This window comes from Aulostomus chinensis, chromosome 22 (genome assembly GCF_037954235.1).
Source record: "Aulostomus chinensis isolate RoL2024-O1b breed Wild chromosome 22, RoL_Achi_v1.0, whole genome shotgun sequence".
Classification (NCBI taxonomy): Eukaryota; Metazoa; Chordata; class Actinopteri; order Syngnathiformes; family Aulostomidae; genus Aulostomus; species Aulostomus chinensis.
In genome coordinates, this window is record NC_141341.1 from 10241879 (window position 1) to 10255241 (window position 13363).

Genomic DNA, 13363 nt, shown 5'->3' on the forward strand with positions numbered 1-13363 from the left:
TGCTGGATGCGATAAAACTTACCAGCAGAACTTGAAAAGGATCTTTTCAAATACTAAAACAGGTCCTGTGCTACCAAGAATAGTTAGGGGCTGGCCTGCAAAGAGGGAGTATGCCACTCCAGTCAGCGACGCCCCAAACAAAGACTCAATGGCACTCTGTGGAGAGAGAAGAGGGAGGGAGTGAAGGAATGAGAAAGGGAGGACGGGGGACTGAAACCACATAAAGGAGGACAGAGAGGGAAAGTCTGAGAGGGAAAAGAGGAAGGTGAGGAAGAGACCTCGGACGAGAACACAGAGTTTCAATTAAAGAGATATCTTTGGGGCAAGATAAACTGCCCGGATTTTTCCATCCTGCTGACTTGTCCTAAGTCATATCTCTGTGTAGGCTCTGCCTACAGAGTTTAGACAGCGGACGCATCACACACACCAGCACACAGACTGAGCCTATGCCAACAGTCCCTGTCTCATAGGAGAGAGGCACACAAAGAGAGAGGGAGCGATGAAAAGACAGACACTGTATAGAGTCGTTTCAGTATGATAACAGAAAAGTGCAGGCGACTGGATAATCTTCACATCCTAGTTAGACAGTGAATGACTCCACAGTACAACTGGACATTTGAGCTGTTGGCCATGATGGGTAGTAGGAGGACATGCACCTTACTTTAGAATCCAATGACATGCTCATAAGGTGTATTAGAGTTACATAATGTACTTAATGATGATGAAGTTATTAAACATAAATGAGTTTAAATGAGTTTAAAATAAACAGATATTGTTGACAGTGGTTGATGGGTAGAGCAAACTCAGATTCTTTCTTTGCTTTTAGTAGGATTTGGTAGAACCAAGGGATTCACTCAAAGTCAGTCATGATGTGAAAATCCCTTTTAAGTACCTGAATGAGAATTATAAAATAATTTGTGTACCGACATGTGCAAAGTAGTTATGTTAATTTGAAACACTGCACTTAAGACTAGATGGGGATTGGGGTTCAATTCCCACTGAGATCATGAAAAGCTTTAAGAGTCAGACTCACTATGTTGTCTTTGGTTGCCTCTCCAAGCAGACCTCCAAATGTAATGACAGGGGACATACAGGCGCAATAGAGGAAGAGGATGGAGGCTAGACACTGCAGGCTGAGAGAGTCTCTGATGTCACTCCAGTAAAATGGTGCTTTCCGCTTGATGTCCAATATCAGACCTCCGAATATCCTGGAAAAAGACAGAAGTGGGAGATGGAACAATTGGTTGAATCGTTAGGCGATAAATCAAGCAATGTAATAAGATTAATGGGGATTTTTCACTGTTTTCTGGCAGTTTACAGATCCCAAGATTAACTGTGAAAGAAAAAAAGGCAGATTAATCAATAAGCAAGATAATTAGCTACAGCAACATGTTTGATGTCTTCATTTGTTAGTAGCTTTGTGCAAAACGACAGCCAGACAGTGACATGATACACTATAATTAATAAAAAAAATAGTTAATGAACAGAAAGGCAAGAGGGAACCAGGCAAATAATTAAGTGTCACAGTGACTGGGAAGCTACCATCCATCAACAGAAATGTCGTTGATATATTTTGAAAGACTGCAAAACTTTTAAAACAGGTAAAAAGTAGAAGCTGTCCAAACATCTATATGTCTATAGGTAAATCAAATTCATCATGGGAGATCTGAATGACTCTGCTGCCTGCTTAATATTAACATTATAGCCATCATGAAGTCCTCATTTAACTGAATCTTCCTCTTGTTCTTTTCATAGCTGTGATTATTACTTCACCACACACACACTCCTGTATTTTTTTGTTTTGTTTTAGTTTTTTTTTTTTTTTTTTTTTTACGATAACCATCCATCCATTTTCTACCGCTTATCCTGTTAAGGGTGGCGGGGCCTATCCCAGCAGCCTTCGGGAGAGAGACAGGGTTCGCCAGTCCAACACATACAGACAGACAACCATTAACACTCACAGTCACACCTACGGTCAATTTAGAGTATCAATCAGCCTCGTCCCCTCTTAATGTCTTTGGACTGTGGGAGGAAGCTGGAGTACCAGAGAGAACCCACACAGGAACAGGGAGAACATGGAGACTCCACACAGAAAGATCCTGTGCTGGAGCCGGGACTCAGCATTTTACTTTAATTCAATTAATTGCATTACATTGTTCGTCAGTCTTACTGGATGTGCTATTACATATTTTAAGCATTCATTATTTGTATTGTCTTATTTACTTCTATATACTGTGTTTGAATACTACAGAAACTACTGATTAATAACTATACTCTTATGGTTATTATAACTTTTACTGTAACACACTTGTAGTCCCTTTTGCTTTGTTCTGCATTATTGGATGAGCTGCTGCTTTGCTTGATTTTTCATTTTGTTTGGTTAGGCTTCACATTGTCCTGTGTTCAGTGAAGCAGCATTTGTGAACAAATTACACACACACACATGCACAAAGGCACTGTTGGCCACAGTGACAAAACTGCAGTATAATGAGATTGTTTTTATAGCTTTATCTGCACCCACTACAACATACTATGAAGAAACTATGTTTGCGCCCCTGCAACTACTGCCACTCATTTCCACGCAGTTGCTCAAAAGCAATTTCAGAGAATGCTATCAATCTTTGCATGTCTCCACGGCAATATTGGATTACTGATGTTCCAAGTTTCTATATATTTCTGACATGCCATGACAGATTTTGTGGGCTATGACATGTTGGACTTTGACTGGTGAGCAAGGAGGGGTGGTTAAAAAAAAACACAAATAAAACAATGGGAAGACATGCATGCTACATTCAGCAGATACCCTTGGCAGCTGTGGGCAACTACATATGTCTATTTTTAAATCAATTTCTCAACTTGAATACTGTTGTTTTTTGGTTTTTTTTAATTTTTCCTTTCTATCCGTCCAACTGCTGACCTGTGAGATCTTCTTTCCTTTTCCTGCCTCCACATGCCCCACTGTCTCTTCATTTTTGTTCTTTACATTAGCTCCTCGCCTCTCTCCCTAACTCTCTTCTGTCCCCTAGTCTCTCCCTCATAGCACGAGTCTTTTATAGAAGCAGTGAATAGGAGTATGAATTTGTAAATAATACAGTGTGCAGGGTTTGCGTACCTATCTGACGTTTTAAATAAACACATCTCCACTGTAAAGCCTCTAGAGAATCAGCATGAGCTACTGGTTCATCGACAACACAAAGCACAGTTGAGATCATATTTTCCATCTCATCAGTTTTCACCGAACAAACCTGATTGTTTTCTTATGCTTAACACGACTGAAAACACATACAGAATCTATTCATTACGTCATGCAAGTAGTGTAAGATGCCTATTTTATACACAGATAATAATAACACTGAATAACGTGGTTCTTTCTCCTGCAGCTCTCTAGAGGTACTTCAGCTGCCTAACGCCCCAATCGACATAACATATTAAAGCCCTACTAATAATAAATTGTTTACTGATTTGCTCTCATGTGGTCAAAGACATGGTTTAATTGTGCAATACTTCTTTGCAAACATAATTGATATTAGAAAGAGTTAATGCTGGTAATGGTAAATAAGGTTCATTTGAATATATAATTGTAGTAATTGTAATTTACTGCCGTGCCTCAAAACGATGCGAAACTTACCTGCCAGTCCTCTGCAGCTCAGGTCCAGCATGATGGTCCTCTTCCTTTTCCAACTCTCCAGCTGGAAGTGCAGTGCCATTAGGCTGAGACGGGCGCTTCCTCTTCAGCTGTGGGTCAAAGCACATTTACATTTAATATATAGCACAGTGACATGCTGCATAAGATCAAAACAAGGCACTCACGTTGTCTTTATATCAATACAGAGTATAGAATGGTATACCCATAAAAATATCTATCAAAATAGGAAAAATAAAAGTACTGCACACAGAGCAAAGATTTACAATATCTCACATTGTAACACTCGGCAACAAAGGCAGAGAAAGACAACAATCTAGACCGCAGATGAAACACTTGTCGATGTTTTTGATCCTCAGACACTGTCAATATTGCCTTGATTTTTGCAGTTCACTGTTTTGGATGCAATATACTCTTAATGAGGTCAAGACAGTGAATACTAAGTAGCAAAGCTGAGTAGTTTTCTCATAGCTGTAAAACATAATATGGATTATATTTTTAAAAAGCACTCATCCGTATGTAATGTCTTATGAGCACTCTTAACCAAGCTGATGAAAGATGAAGCACTCACCTGAGATGGGACATTTTTTGGGGGGTCGATACGGATCGTGGGATCCCATTCTCCAGGTGGCAGGACAGTCACTTGATCAAGGAACTCATCGATACCCGAGAGGAGATCTGTTCGGTCTTTGGCCTTATATGCCACATCATGGAAAATCTAGATAATGTATAACATTTTTATTATTGAGAAGTTCAAAAACCTTTATAATAATTTTGTCCCAACAAGGCTAATTTCACTTCATGTTTAATAGAAGTATTCATTTTGTAGCATTTCATGTCCAAAAAATCCAAACTACAAAGAAACAGCCTTAATAACGAAACTGTGTTTCTATTATTTCCACATTTCCTTCTTTTACCTCATCTGTCATCAGAGTGGCCATGGATCTGCCAATCTCATGGTACTGTGGCCCCTTGCCATGAGGACCCAATAGCAGGAAGAGAAACCTTTGGAAAAGAGGTCAAGACACAAAAATGGACGGAATAACTTTAATCACAGAACTAATCACAGACATATCACACTTAACAATAACCCTGGAGAGGTTTTGTTTCTACTAATAGATGTCAAAAACACTTTCAAAATTTTCTTTGACCTACATTGTATAAATTGAAGTTTGCATGCTAACAGCCATCCCTGCTGTTTTGTTCATTTCCCCATTTCTTAATAACAGGAAATCCATCAACAGCAATACGTATCCTATTTCCTGTTTCCTTATCATGTTTTGACCAGACTTTTGTCACACTATGCAGGAGTCCAGGGTTTTTATTTGTTGAGTTACAACAATAAGGAAAATTAGCCTCCATTTCCCCAAAACACACACTGATTTCTGAACTTTAATACGGATCCTAATCACAACTTTATAGGAATACATCCATAACTACAAACATTCATTATTATAATTTCTACTAGTACACAGATATTGAAAATTTACACACAGTTTTGGAAATATTTGGTTGTTTTCAATCATAGATGATCCCCAAATTACTTAAATATGATGTGAGCATTCCTGCATTAATATATCATATTTTCAGAACAAAATAACAGCTAGTATAAGCAACTGCTTTTGAAACTTATGAGTTTTAGGAGATTTAAGTCATTTTCAGAACATTATTTAGCTCGCAGTAATCAGTGTACCTTGTAGGCACTGGCACCTCAGTGAGACCAGTGATAAGGACTGCAGGGGACAGTCGTACAAAGGCAATTATGGGCTTCTCCAAGAAGTCCACTTCCCCAACCAGCACATTGGATGCCTCAGCCCCTGGAGGAATTTTCTTCATAAAATTCATATCCACCTGAAACCAATGGAACCAATGGGACTGAGGATTCAGAAACACTCATGAAGAATAATAATATACAGAGGAAAGGGTAGAGTAAGATGAGGAAGTAATAGATTACAAGGACACAGAAGTGGCAATAGATGAAGACAAGTGTGCTTTGAAAACAAACTGGTTAAAAGCTACAACTTTGCAATAATGTAGTCCTGAGCAGAGACTGTTCATTGCCGCGATTCACTTCTTAACATAGTGCTGAATTAATATCTGTTATGCAATAATAAATACAAACTGGTACATTGTATTTCTTTCTTCATCTTTGTGTAGAATTGAGAGTGCCTTCATCCCTCTTTTGTGTACTCTGCCTCATAAACCCTTCACCTTATTTTTGGCCGTCATAATGGACGGTTTTACAATGTTAGCTACTAATGGCAGCCTGCCACTGTAACTAATGGAGGAGGACTAAAATGTAAGATGAGGCAACGCAAGGCAGGAAATTTCCAAAATGTAACAATTGATGGTCAATTCTTAATCCATTACAGCCCCAATGAAAAGTCTAATGGGTGTGTGATAATGCCACTCAGAGAGGAAATGCTCAACACAATGTCTTTGAAGGTCCAGACATTGAGGGAAAAATCATTTCATGAACTCATGGGCATCCCACCATGATGGACTGTCTCTGTGCTCAGAACTATGGTTAGGTTACCTTGCTGAAGTCCACACTGCTGCTTTCTCTACTGACCCCTGGTTTGGAGGGCCTCCTCTCCAATGTCTTGCTACCATCCAGATTGTTTGGGACAGAGTTCTGAAAGGCCACAGGTCCTAGTGGAGGGAAAGGTGGAGGGAGGGAGGAGACACAAAGTGGCAATGGACACTGTATGAGTACTCAGGAGGTAAAGACTGCTCGCGAATAACTGAGGTTTATCATGAAATGCTATTTGCGACTGTAACTCAATGTCTCATCTTTCACTTTTATTTCGATCCCTTTAAATTCTGAGCAAAAAAACAAGTTTTTGCCATTTTTCTCTGATAGAATACTTTATAGCATTGGGTCAAAAAATGGGAGGCAGTTTCACAGGTGTTCTAATTCCTTTGGAGGTGAGAGCTTAGCAAACAAATCCGACACACAATCATGAATTCATACTGTAACCCACAGAAGTTTGTGATGTAAGTGCCCCGTTTTTCTGGGATTACTGCATTCGGTTTTGGTGATTAACCACTATATCAAGCATATGCAGTCACATATCATTGTTGGTGATATCAGAAAAATTCCATGAAAAACATCACCTTGAATGTGGGGATGCAATAATCTGACCTCTTACATAATAACGATACCTGGATTTTGGATATTAGCTGAGTATTGATCCAGTACAATGCGTAATAATACACGTGGCAAGAGAAAAGTTTGTCAAAACTGCTGAGCATTTGCTTTTACCTCTCACCAAACTTTTAGCTCTTCATTTAAGATATTGTAACCTACAAATCTATAAATGCACTGCTGGTAAAGTATATAGTGCATGGACATACATTAACTTACACCACATTTTCACTGATATCCTATCTTACTATGTGATTTAGTACTGAAAACAATGCTTAATGTGCACATTAGACCAGTGTACACTTACTTGGATTACTTTTTCTTTTTATACATATTTGAGTAGTATTTGAAGTTAAAATCTTAAATTCCTACCATTAAAATTAAAATCAGAAGTACCTGGGATTAACAGGCCCACAGAAAGGAGTGCCTTCTACAAAGATTAAAAACTTAAGATAAACAGACAAGTTTTGAGGCTGATAAAAAAAATAGTATTACAAAATGGGAACAAGCACGTAAGTGCTTGGAATTTCTGACAAGTTTGGCTGCAAACGGAAGGACTACTTTGACAACAACCACTACTTGCGAGATGTAATAATGAGTTGAGCACTGCAAGACTAATGGCTCTGCACAGGGAAGATGTCTATTTCACAAGCGCTCTTGCTGATTGCTTCCCATCTATAAAGCTCATTAGTTTGGTGCTTAAGACCTGTCCTGTTAGCTAGAATTAATGTAAGCTTTGAGCAAGAGAGAGTGAGTCAGTTTGACATGCCAAACAGATCACCTTCTACAGCCTGATGTAACTTCACATGTTGAAGCTACATTATTTCTGTGCATCTGTGCGGACTTCAACATTTCTAATGTCATTTGAGCCATTCCAGATACAGAAACGCTAGCACTTCAAGTTGACATGAGAGTGGGGTGATGCAATGATGGAGGGATGTATCTGACTGAAAGAATAGCATATGAATACTATTCTTTTCAATTCTGCAGTAACACTTCTTTTACCATCTTCTTCTTTAATGCCACACATTAACTTTTTTCCTGTCATTAAAATTCATTAAAACCGTCTTCAGAAATACGCCATACTGCCATCAAGAATAAATCCCAAATCTAAATGAGCATTTCTGCAGGTATGTGATTCATACCCTTGAACTGTAACCTGAAGTAACCTCGGTGAATGCTGGGTAGCTGTGACTGGCGAACAGGAGCTTGATTCCTCACATACCCAACAAAGCCTCTTGGAATAAGGGAGGGATTAGCTAAGGTTGCATCCACCAACACTCTTCATTCAAGGAGGCTAAGCCCTGGAATGCTCACCCATACTGGCCTTGAAACTGTGGCATCGCCACACACTTGTATAGAAAAGAATACAATAAAATATCTAAGAGAGACAAAGCTAGAGCTGGATTACTGAGTCTTTCCATAACTATTAGTTCCTATGCTGTATTACAACAGGAATGACTTTGGAGGTACTCTGATATCTATGGATTTTTTCATTATTTGTTTTATTGTGTATAGACTTGAAAATTCAAAGTTGTAACCAGTGAAGCAGTTAGTTCCCTGTACTGACCAAATTAATTGAGATCAGAATTTTTCCCATTATCAAGGGGCCTTAAAATAACAAGAATTATTACATTTTCTCCCCAATTGACAGGTGAAAAGACACTGTTAAAACAGAAGGTGATTCTATACACTGGCGGCTGATAGCAGGTTTGTAACACAGGATGGTGATCCTGCTTGTGTCTTAGAAGGCTACAATTTCAAAAGATAAAATTTAATTTTAAAAATGTGTCACAAGCCTAACTCTGTTGTATCTCTGCTTGATACCGAGTTGTGCAGTTAGCAATTCAAAGGCAACTTTATTTCAGTGCCTATTTCTACAACCTACATGATTCACAAAGGTCCATTTATCAGACAGCAATGACTCAAGACTTGAAACCCCTGTTGGACTAACTCAATGATGTCACGACATTTCCCTCTTGGGAAATACTACCCATTTTCCTTTAAGGGGGTACAATTACATAAGCTTGTCAGCTATAATAAGACCACCCTTTCCCACAGCCCTTCAGCTTCAACTCCAACCAAGTGTTTGCTGGTTGTAATGACCCATACTTTGATATGGAGCCGTTCCCACAAAGATACAAGCACAGACACACACATGCATACACAGTCAAATAACAAGCCAACAAGGCTTATTTAGAGAACAGAAAGAGAACAGAAAGTCTCTCAAGGTGCTGATGTGATAGAACATACAGAACCAACACTCATAGCCTGGTCTTATATTTAGCTATGCTGTTGGCACAAGTGTCCCTCACTTCATCTTTAATAGGGTAAAAGAATGTTTATACTTAGGAATTGATGAGGACAAAAGGCATGGGTGCAAAATGACGCAAGAGGAAAAAGCACAAGTTGCATGACCTTTATAACTGTCGGTACTCAAACTGGGACAGCGACTTGGAAATGAAAGGTTACAGCTGGTAAGACTTAGCACTTAGTATGCCACTTTCCATATCATACATAATAAAGACACCATATGGATGTAAAAATGACAAGCAATGACCAAAGTCTAACAGCCAACAGATATACATCCTAGTCTTGGCCTTCATTTTCAAGCCAAAAAAATTCAACTGGGCTCTTCTTAAAATTGCAACATATCCAAATTTCCTTCTACACTTTACAAAAACAACAAATAAACCTATTCCTACAGCAGCTTTGGGAGGGAGTAAACAGTAGAGCAACAGGAAAACAAACAGCAGCCAGCAGTTGGTAGTACTGATAAAGAGAGTCACCAAATCAAACCATACAGCTTCGGGTTAGAAAACACCTGCTGCATCCATTCTAAGTAATATTTTGCATTTGTATCACATTATGCTCACTGAACCACATTGGAACGTTTCAAATAAACCCTCAACCTTGTTTATGGGGGAACTGCAAGTCTGTGAATTAAGTTACATCACTTCAAGGACACTAAGTTGTCCATTCTGCATCCAGCCAATATAAAATGTATATACTCTACAGCTGAATCATGTACCTGCATTACAAATAATCAGCACACACCACTGATTTCTGGGACATTCCTATTAACACATCTCACACAAAAAACTTTGATTCAGAGGAGGGATGCTGTATAAATACAGTAGCCAAACAAGACAATAAAATATCACCAGGCACATGATGCAGTGTAGAACAAAAAACAGACAAGACCAAAAAATTTTGGCAAGCAGCCATGAAAACCACAATAAAGGTGAACAGATGTGGTCAAGCAAGGCAAAGACGCTGAGGAATGTTGTAAAAATGTGTAGAGACAGAGACGTTTAAGTAGGCTTAGCAGTAAGGTTTTTGTTTTAAGACACTAAGAAAGAGATTCTTAGATAAGTAGAATGCGTCTGTGGAATAACAGTGATCGTATCATATGAAAACTGATAGAAGAGAAGGGAAGCATGAACCATAAGAAGTCAAGAGGAGTGGTGTCAAAAATGTGGGTAAATAGAGTAGGAAGAGTGCCTTAGCGAGTGAGCCTTGCTGTGGGTTATTGATGAGATGGCTGCAGGTTTGGAAGTTAACAGGAAGCAGAGCTTTCATGCTAGTGCTAGTGTTCTCTGTTCAAGCCGTGACTCACACTGGCAGGCTACACAGATATTTGCCTTCTAGGGGCAGCAGCTCAAGTCCCTGGGATGCCGAGGATGTTTGCCGGCTGAGCTGTGGAGATGCTGCTTCTTCCTCTGCAGAGTTTGTCGGGTCGTCATCCTCAGGAGGCGATACCACCACCTCTGGGATACCTTGAGGCCCAAGGCCTCCTCCATGGGTATGAGGGGGGCTCTGGGAGCGCCTGAATGATGTAGGGGTATTTTGAGGAGTGGTGAGGGGCGAAGGGCCTGGGGAGGGCCCAGTGTTGGAGGAGGAAGAGGGAAGGAGGTGGTTGAGCAGGATGGAAACTCTGGACTCTCGTCTCTGTGACAGGTTGGAGACAGAGGCTGCTGCTCCGGGCTTGTGGAGAGAGAGACGTGAAGAGGACAGGCCCTCTCCTAACAAAGGAGACAATGGCAAAAGGGGGGAAAAAGGGAGAGAGAGGGTAAGGAGAAGGAGGCAGAGGAAAACGGGGTGAGCAGAAAGGAAAAACATATGAGGTAGGAGTACATCACAGGGATGGTATCTGGAGAAAGCCAGAAAGGGTGAGCAGCAAGACAGTGGCAGAGATGTAATTAGAGACATTCATGCTTGAGTAAATGTGAGCATGGTTCTGTGCAGAAGACCCCAGAATGAGTCCACACAAAAGGCCGAACAACTTCTCCCATTCAAGCTCAAACATTCCACTCACACATCAGAAGTGAGGTACGGCAAAACTGTGTTAGCACAATAACAGTGCACCACAACAAACTGGTCATGAATCTTAAAAACAGTGCATATTCATGAGGTTGAGACCACACGCATTTTTCACACTCCAGTGTTTACAATCGCCAACTGTCAAACTGAGATAAAATTGCTGAACTTTCACATTTTCAGGTCATGTTCAACTAAATGAAAATGCAAGACCACAAAGTACCACAGGCAAAGAAGTGGAGACGGTGATATTTCTTTCATTATCAAAACACCAGGCCGGCATCCAAGATCTTAAAACGCACACCATATATTTACATCCTGAAGCCATGCATCAAGGGAAAAAAAGTAGAAAGGTGAATCATTTCCTGAGTATCAACCTCAGTATTTCAAACCCCACGCCAGGCCAGCCATACAGGTTAGCATAAATATTGGCACCCAGATTTCTCTTTCACCGTGGAGGACTGATCACAATAAAGGTCATTCTCTAGATTCTACTCACTTTTACCCTCCACCTTCTATGCAAATGGACTTGAACATTGTATCTTCAGCAATACTTCCCAATGGTGGAGCATAGTGAGGAAAAAGAAATGCGAGTGCATGTAGGATCTCACCGTTTCTTTCAAGCAAGAGTGGGTCTGAATGTTTCTTGCCTATGTCAGCAATGGAGCGCACCAGAGGGATGCGATTGCTGAGCTTTCTTTCATTCTGGTGGTGGTGCTTCTTCAGCATGGCTTCTCGTACCTTCTCACGCAGGTCCTCCTTGAGCTGGCCTGATGCCACCATGCTGTCTATCACCATGTCTGAATCACACAAACATTTGTACATGATTACAAACACAGTATTTAGGGGAAAAAAAGGCAAAAAAATGGATGAAAACCTGAAAAAAGCATATGTATATGTTATATATAAAATACCTTTCATGACTATGAAACTTAAGAAATTTAACCAAAATGCAATCAAACATCTTTAAAAGCACAGTGAATTTTACCTGCAATTTCCTCAATACTGTTGGCCCTCATATCCAACATGACTGTGCCGTTGAGTATGCAGCTACGCAGTTCAAATAAACTGTGTAGAGACAGCGTTGCCACGTAAGGTTTACTCCACCGCTCTCCGCCATCTTCTACATCCTCCTCAAACTTTAGCCATCTGTAGACAAACACAAGGTGAAACACAAACACACGTATCAAAATGCTTTCAATGATGTGTGAAATTTAGTGAATTTTATCAGTGATGGAATCAAAGTTGCTTTTATAATAATACAGAACAACAAAGCTAAACTACCCTTTTTTAAATATAATTTCCTTCTATTCCAACTGGAGGGTTCTAAATATGTTTCACTAGTATGGATGACATGAGAATTGCGATTAAATCGGTTAATCTGCACTCTGTCCAGAAATTAACATTCTGATTAGTAGTGGATGGGCCAGGGGCGGCAAAATAAAACATCATTAAAAAGGGGTAAAATATAAATTAACTTCTCGAAAATGTGAGCAAAGCAAAGCTGAGCTGTAGAGCTCGAACCCGCTGAAAGCTTCATTTTCATTTTCCGCTTGGGCCCACTGCTAACTGTACCTATGTGACAGCTAACTGAGCATCGCTGCTGCAGAACTAATGCCAGTGCCATCTTTCTACACTGACTTTTGGTCTGATTGTGGTCATCCAGTGTGGCCAAAGGTGTGTTCCCAAAAAATTATTACATCGTTTTACTTAAACTCATCCTTGAACTAAATTTAAAAAATTAAATAAATTTAAAAAATATAGATTTTTTTTCTTTTCTTTTTTTTTCATGTCCAATTAGATTCAGAAACTGACAGTCTGTCTTCAGACAATTATTAATGTATACAGTATATCAACTGAGAAACTGGTGTGTAATATCTCGGTATCTTGTTCACAAGTGAGGGTAGGATGGAGTGTGAGATTGACAGGCAGATGGGGCGGCATCCGCAGCGATGCGGGTGCTAAACCAGTCCGTTGTGGTGAAGAGGGAGCTTAGCCAAAAGGCAAAGCTCTCAATTTACCAGTCAATCTAAGTTGCAACCCTCACCTATGGTCATGAGCTCTGGGTAATGACTGAAACAACAAGATAGCGAATACAAGCGGACAAAATGAGTTTCCTCATGGGGCTGGACTCTCCCTTAGAGATAGGGTGAGAAATTTGGCCATTCGGGAGGGACCCCTCCATGTTGAGAGGAGTCAGTTGAGGTGGTTTGGGCATCTGGTGAGGATGCCTCTTGGACACCTCCCTCGGG

The 13363-nt window shown here is 40.0% G+C and overlaps 1 protein-coding gene across 4 annotated transcripts in view; it reads right to left on the reverse strand.

Annotated features, from left to right (window-relative positions):
* The window catches only part of slc4a7 (solute carrier family 4 member 7), a 41451-nt gene that overhangs the window by 9641 nt on the left and 18447 nt on the right, over nucleotides 1-13363 (reverse strand). For 3 of the 4 annotated variants that reach the window (XM_086192719.1, XM_086192717.1, XM_086192718.1), the window contains exons 5-14: nucleotides 12100-12260; nucleotides 11723-11911; nucleotides 10436-10816; nucleotides 6180-6295; nucleotides 5337-5494; nucleotides 4561-4648; nucleotides 4215-4361; nucleotides 3629-3735; nucleotides 1034-1208; nucleotides 23-156 (exon numbers count right to left, since the gene is read on the reverse strand). In XM_086192719.1, the coding sequence (XP_086048845.1) occupies nucleotides 23-156; nucleotides 1034-1208; nucleotides 3629-3735; nucleotides 4215-4361; nucleotides 4561-4648; nucleotides 5337-5494; nucleotides 6180-6295; nucleotides 10436-10816; nucleotides 11723-11911; nucleotides 12100-12260 (1656 nt within the window). The remainder of the gene's footprint in view (nucleotides 1-22; nucleotides 157-1033; nucleotides 1209-3628; nucleotides 3736-4214; nucleotides 4362-4560; nucleotides 4649-5336; nucleotides 5495-6179; nucleotides 6296-10435; nucleotides 10817-11722; nucleotides 11912-12099; nucleotides 12261-13363) is intronic. The other variant, XM_086192720.1, reaches the window with a different exon arrangement.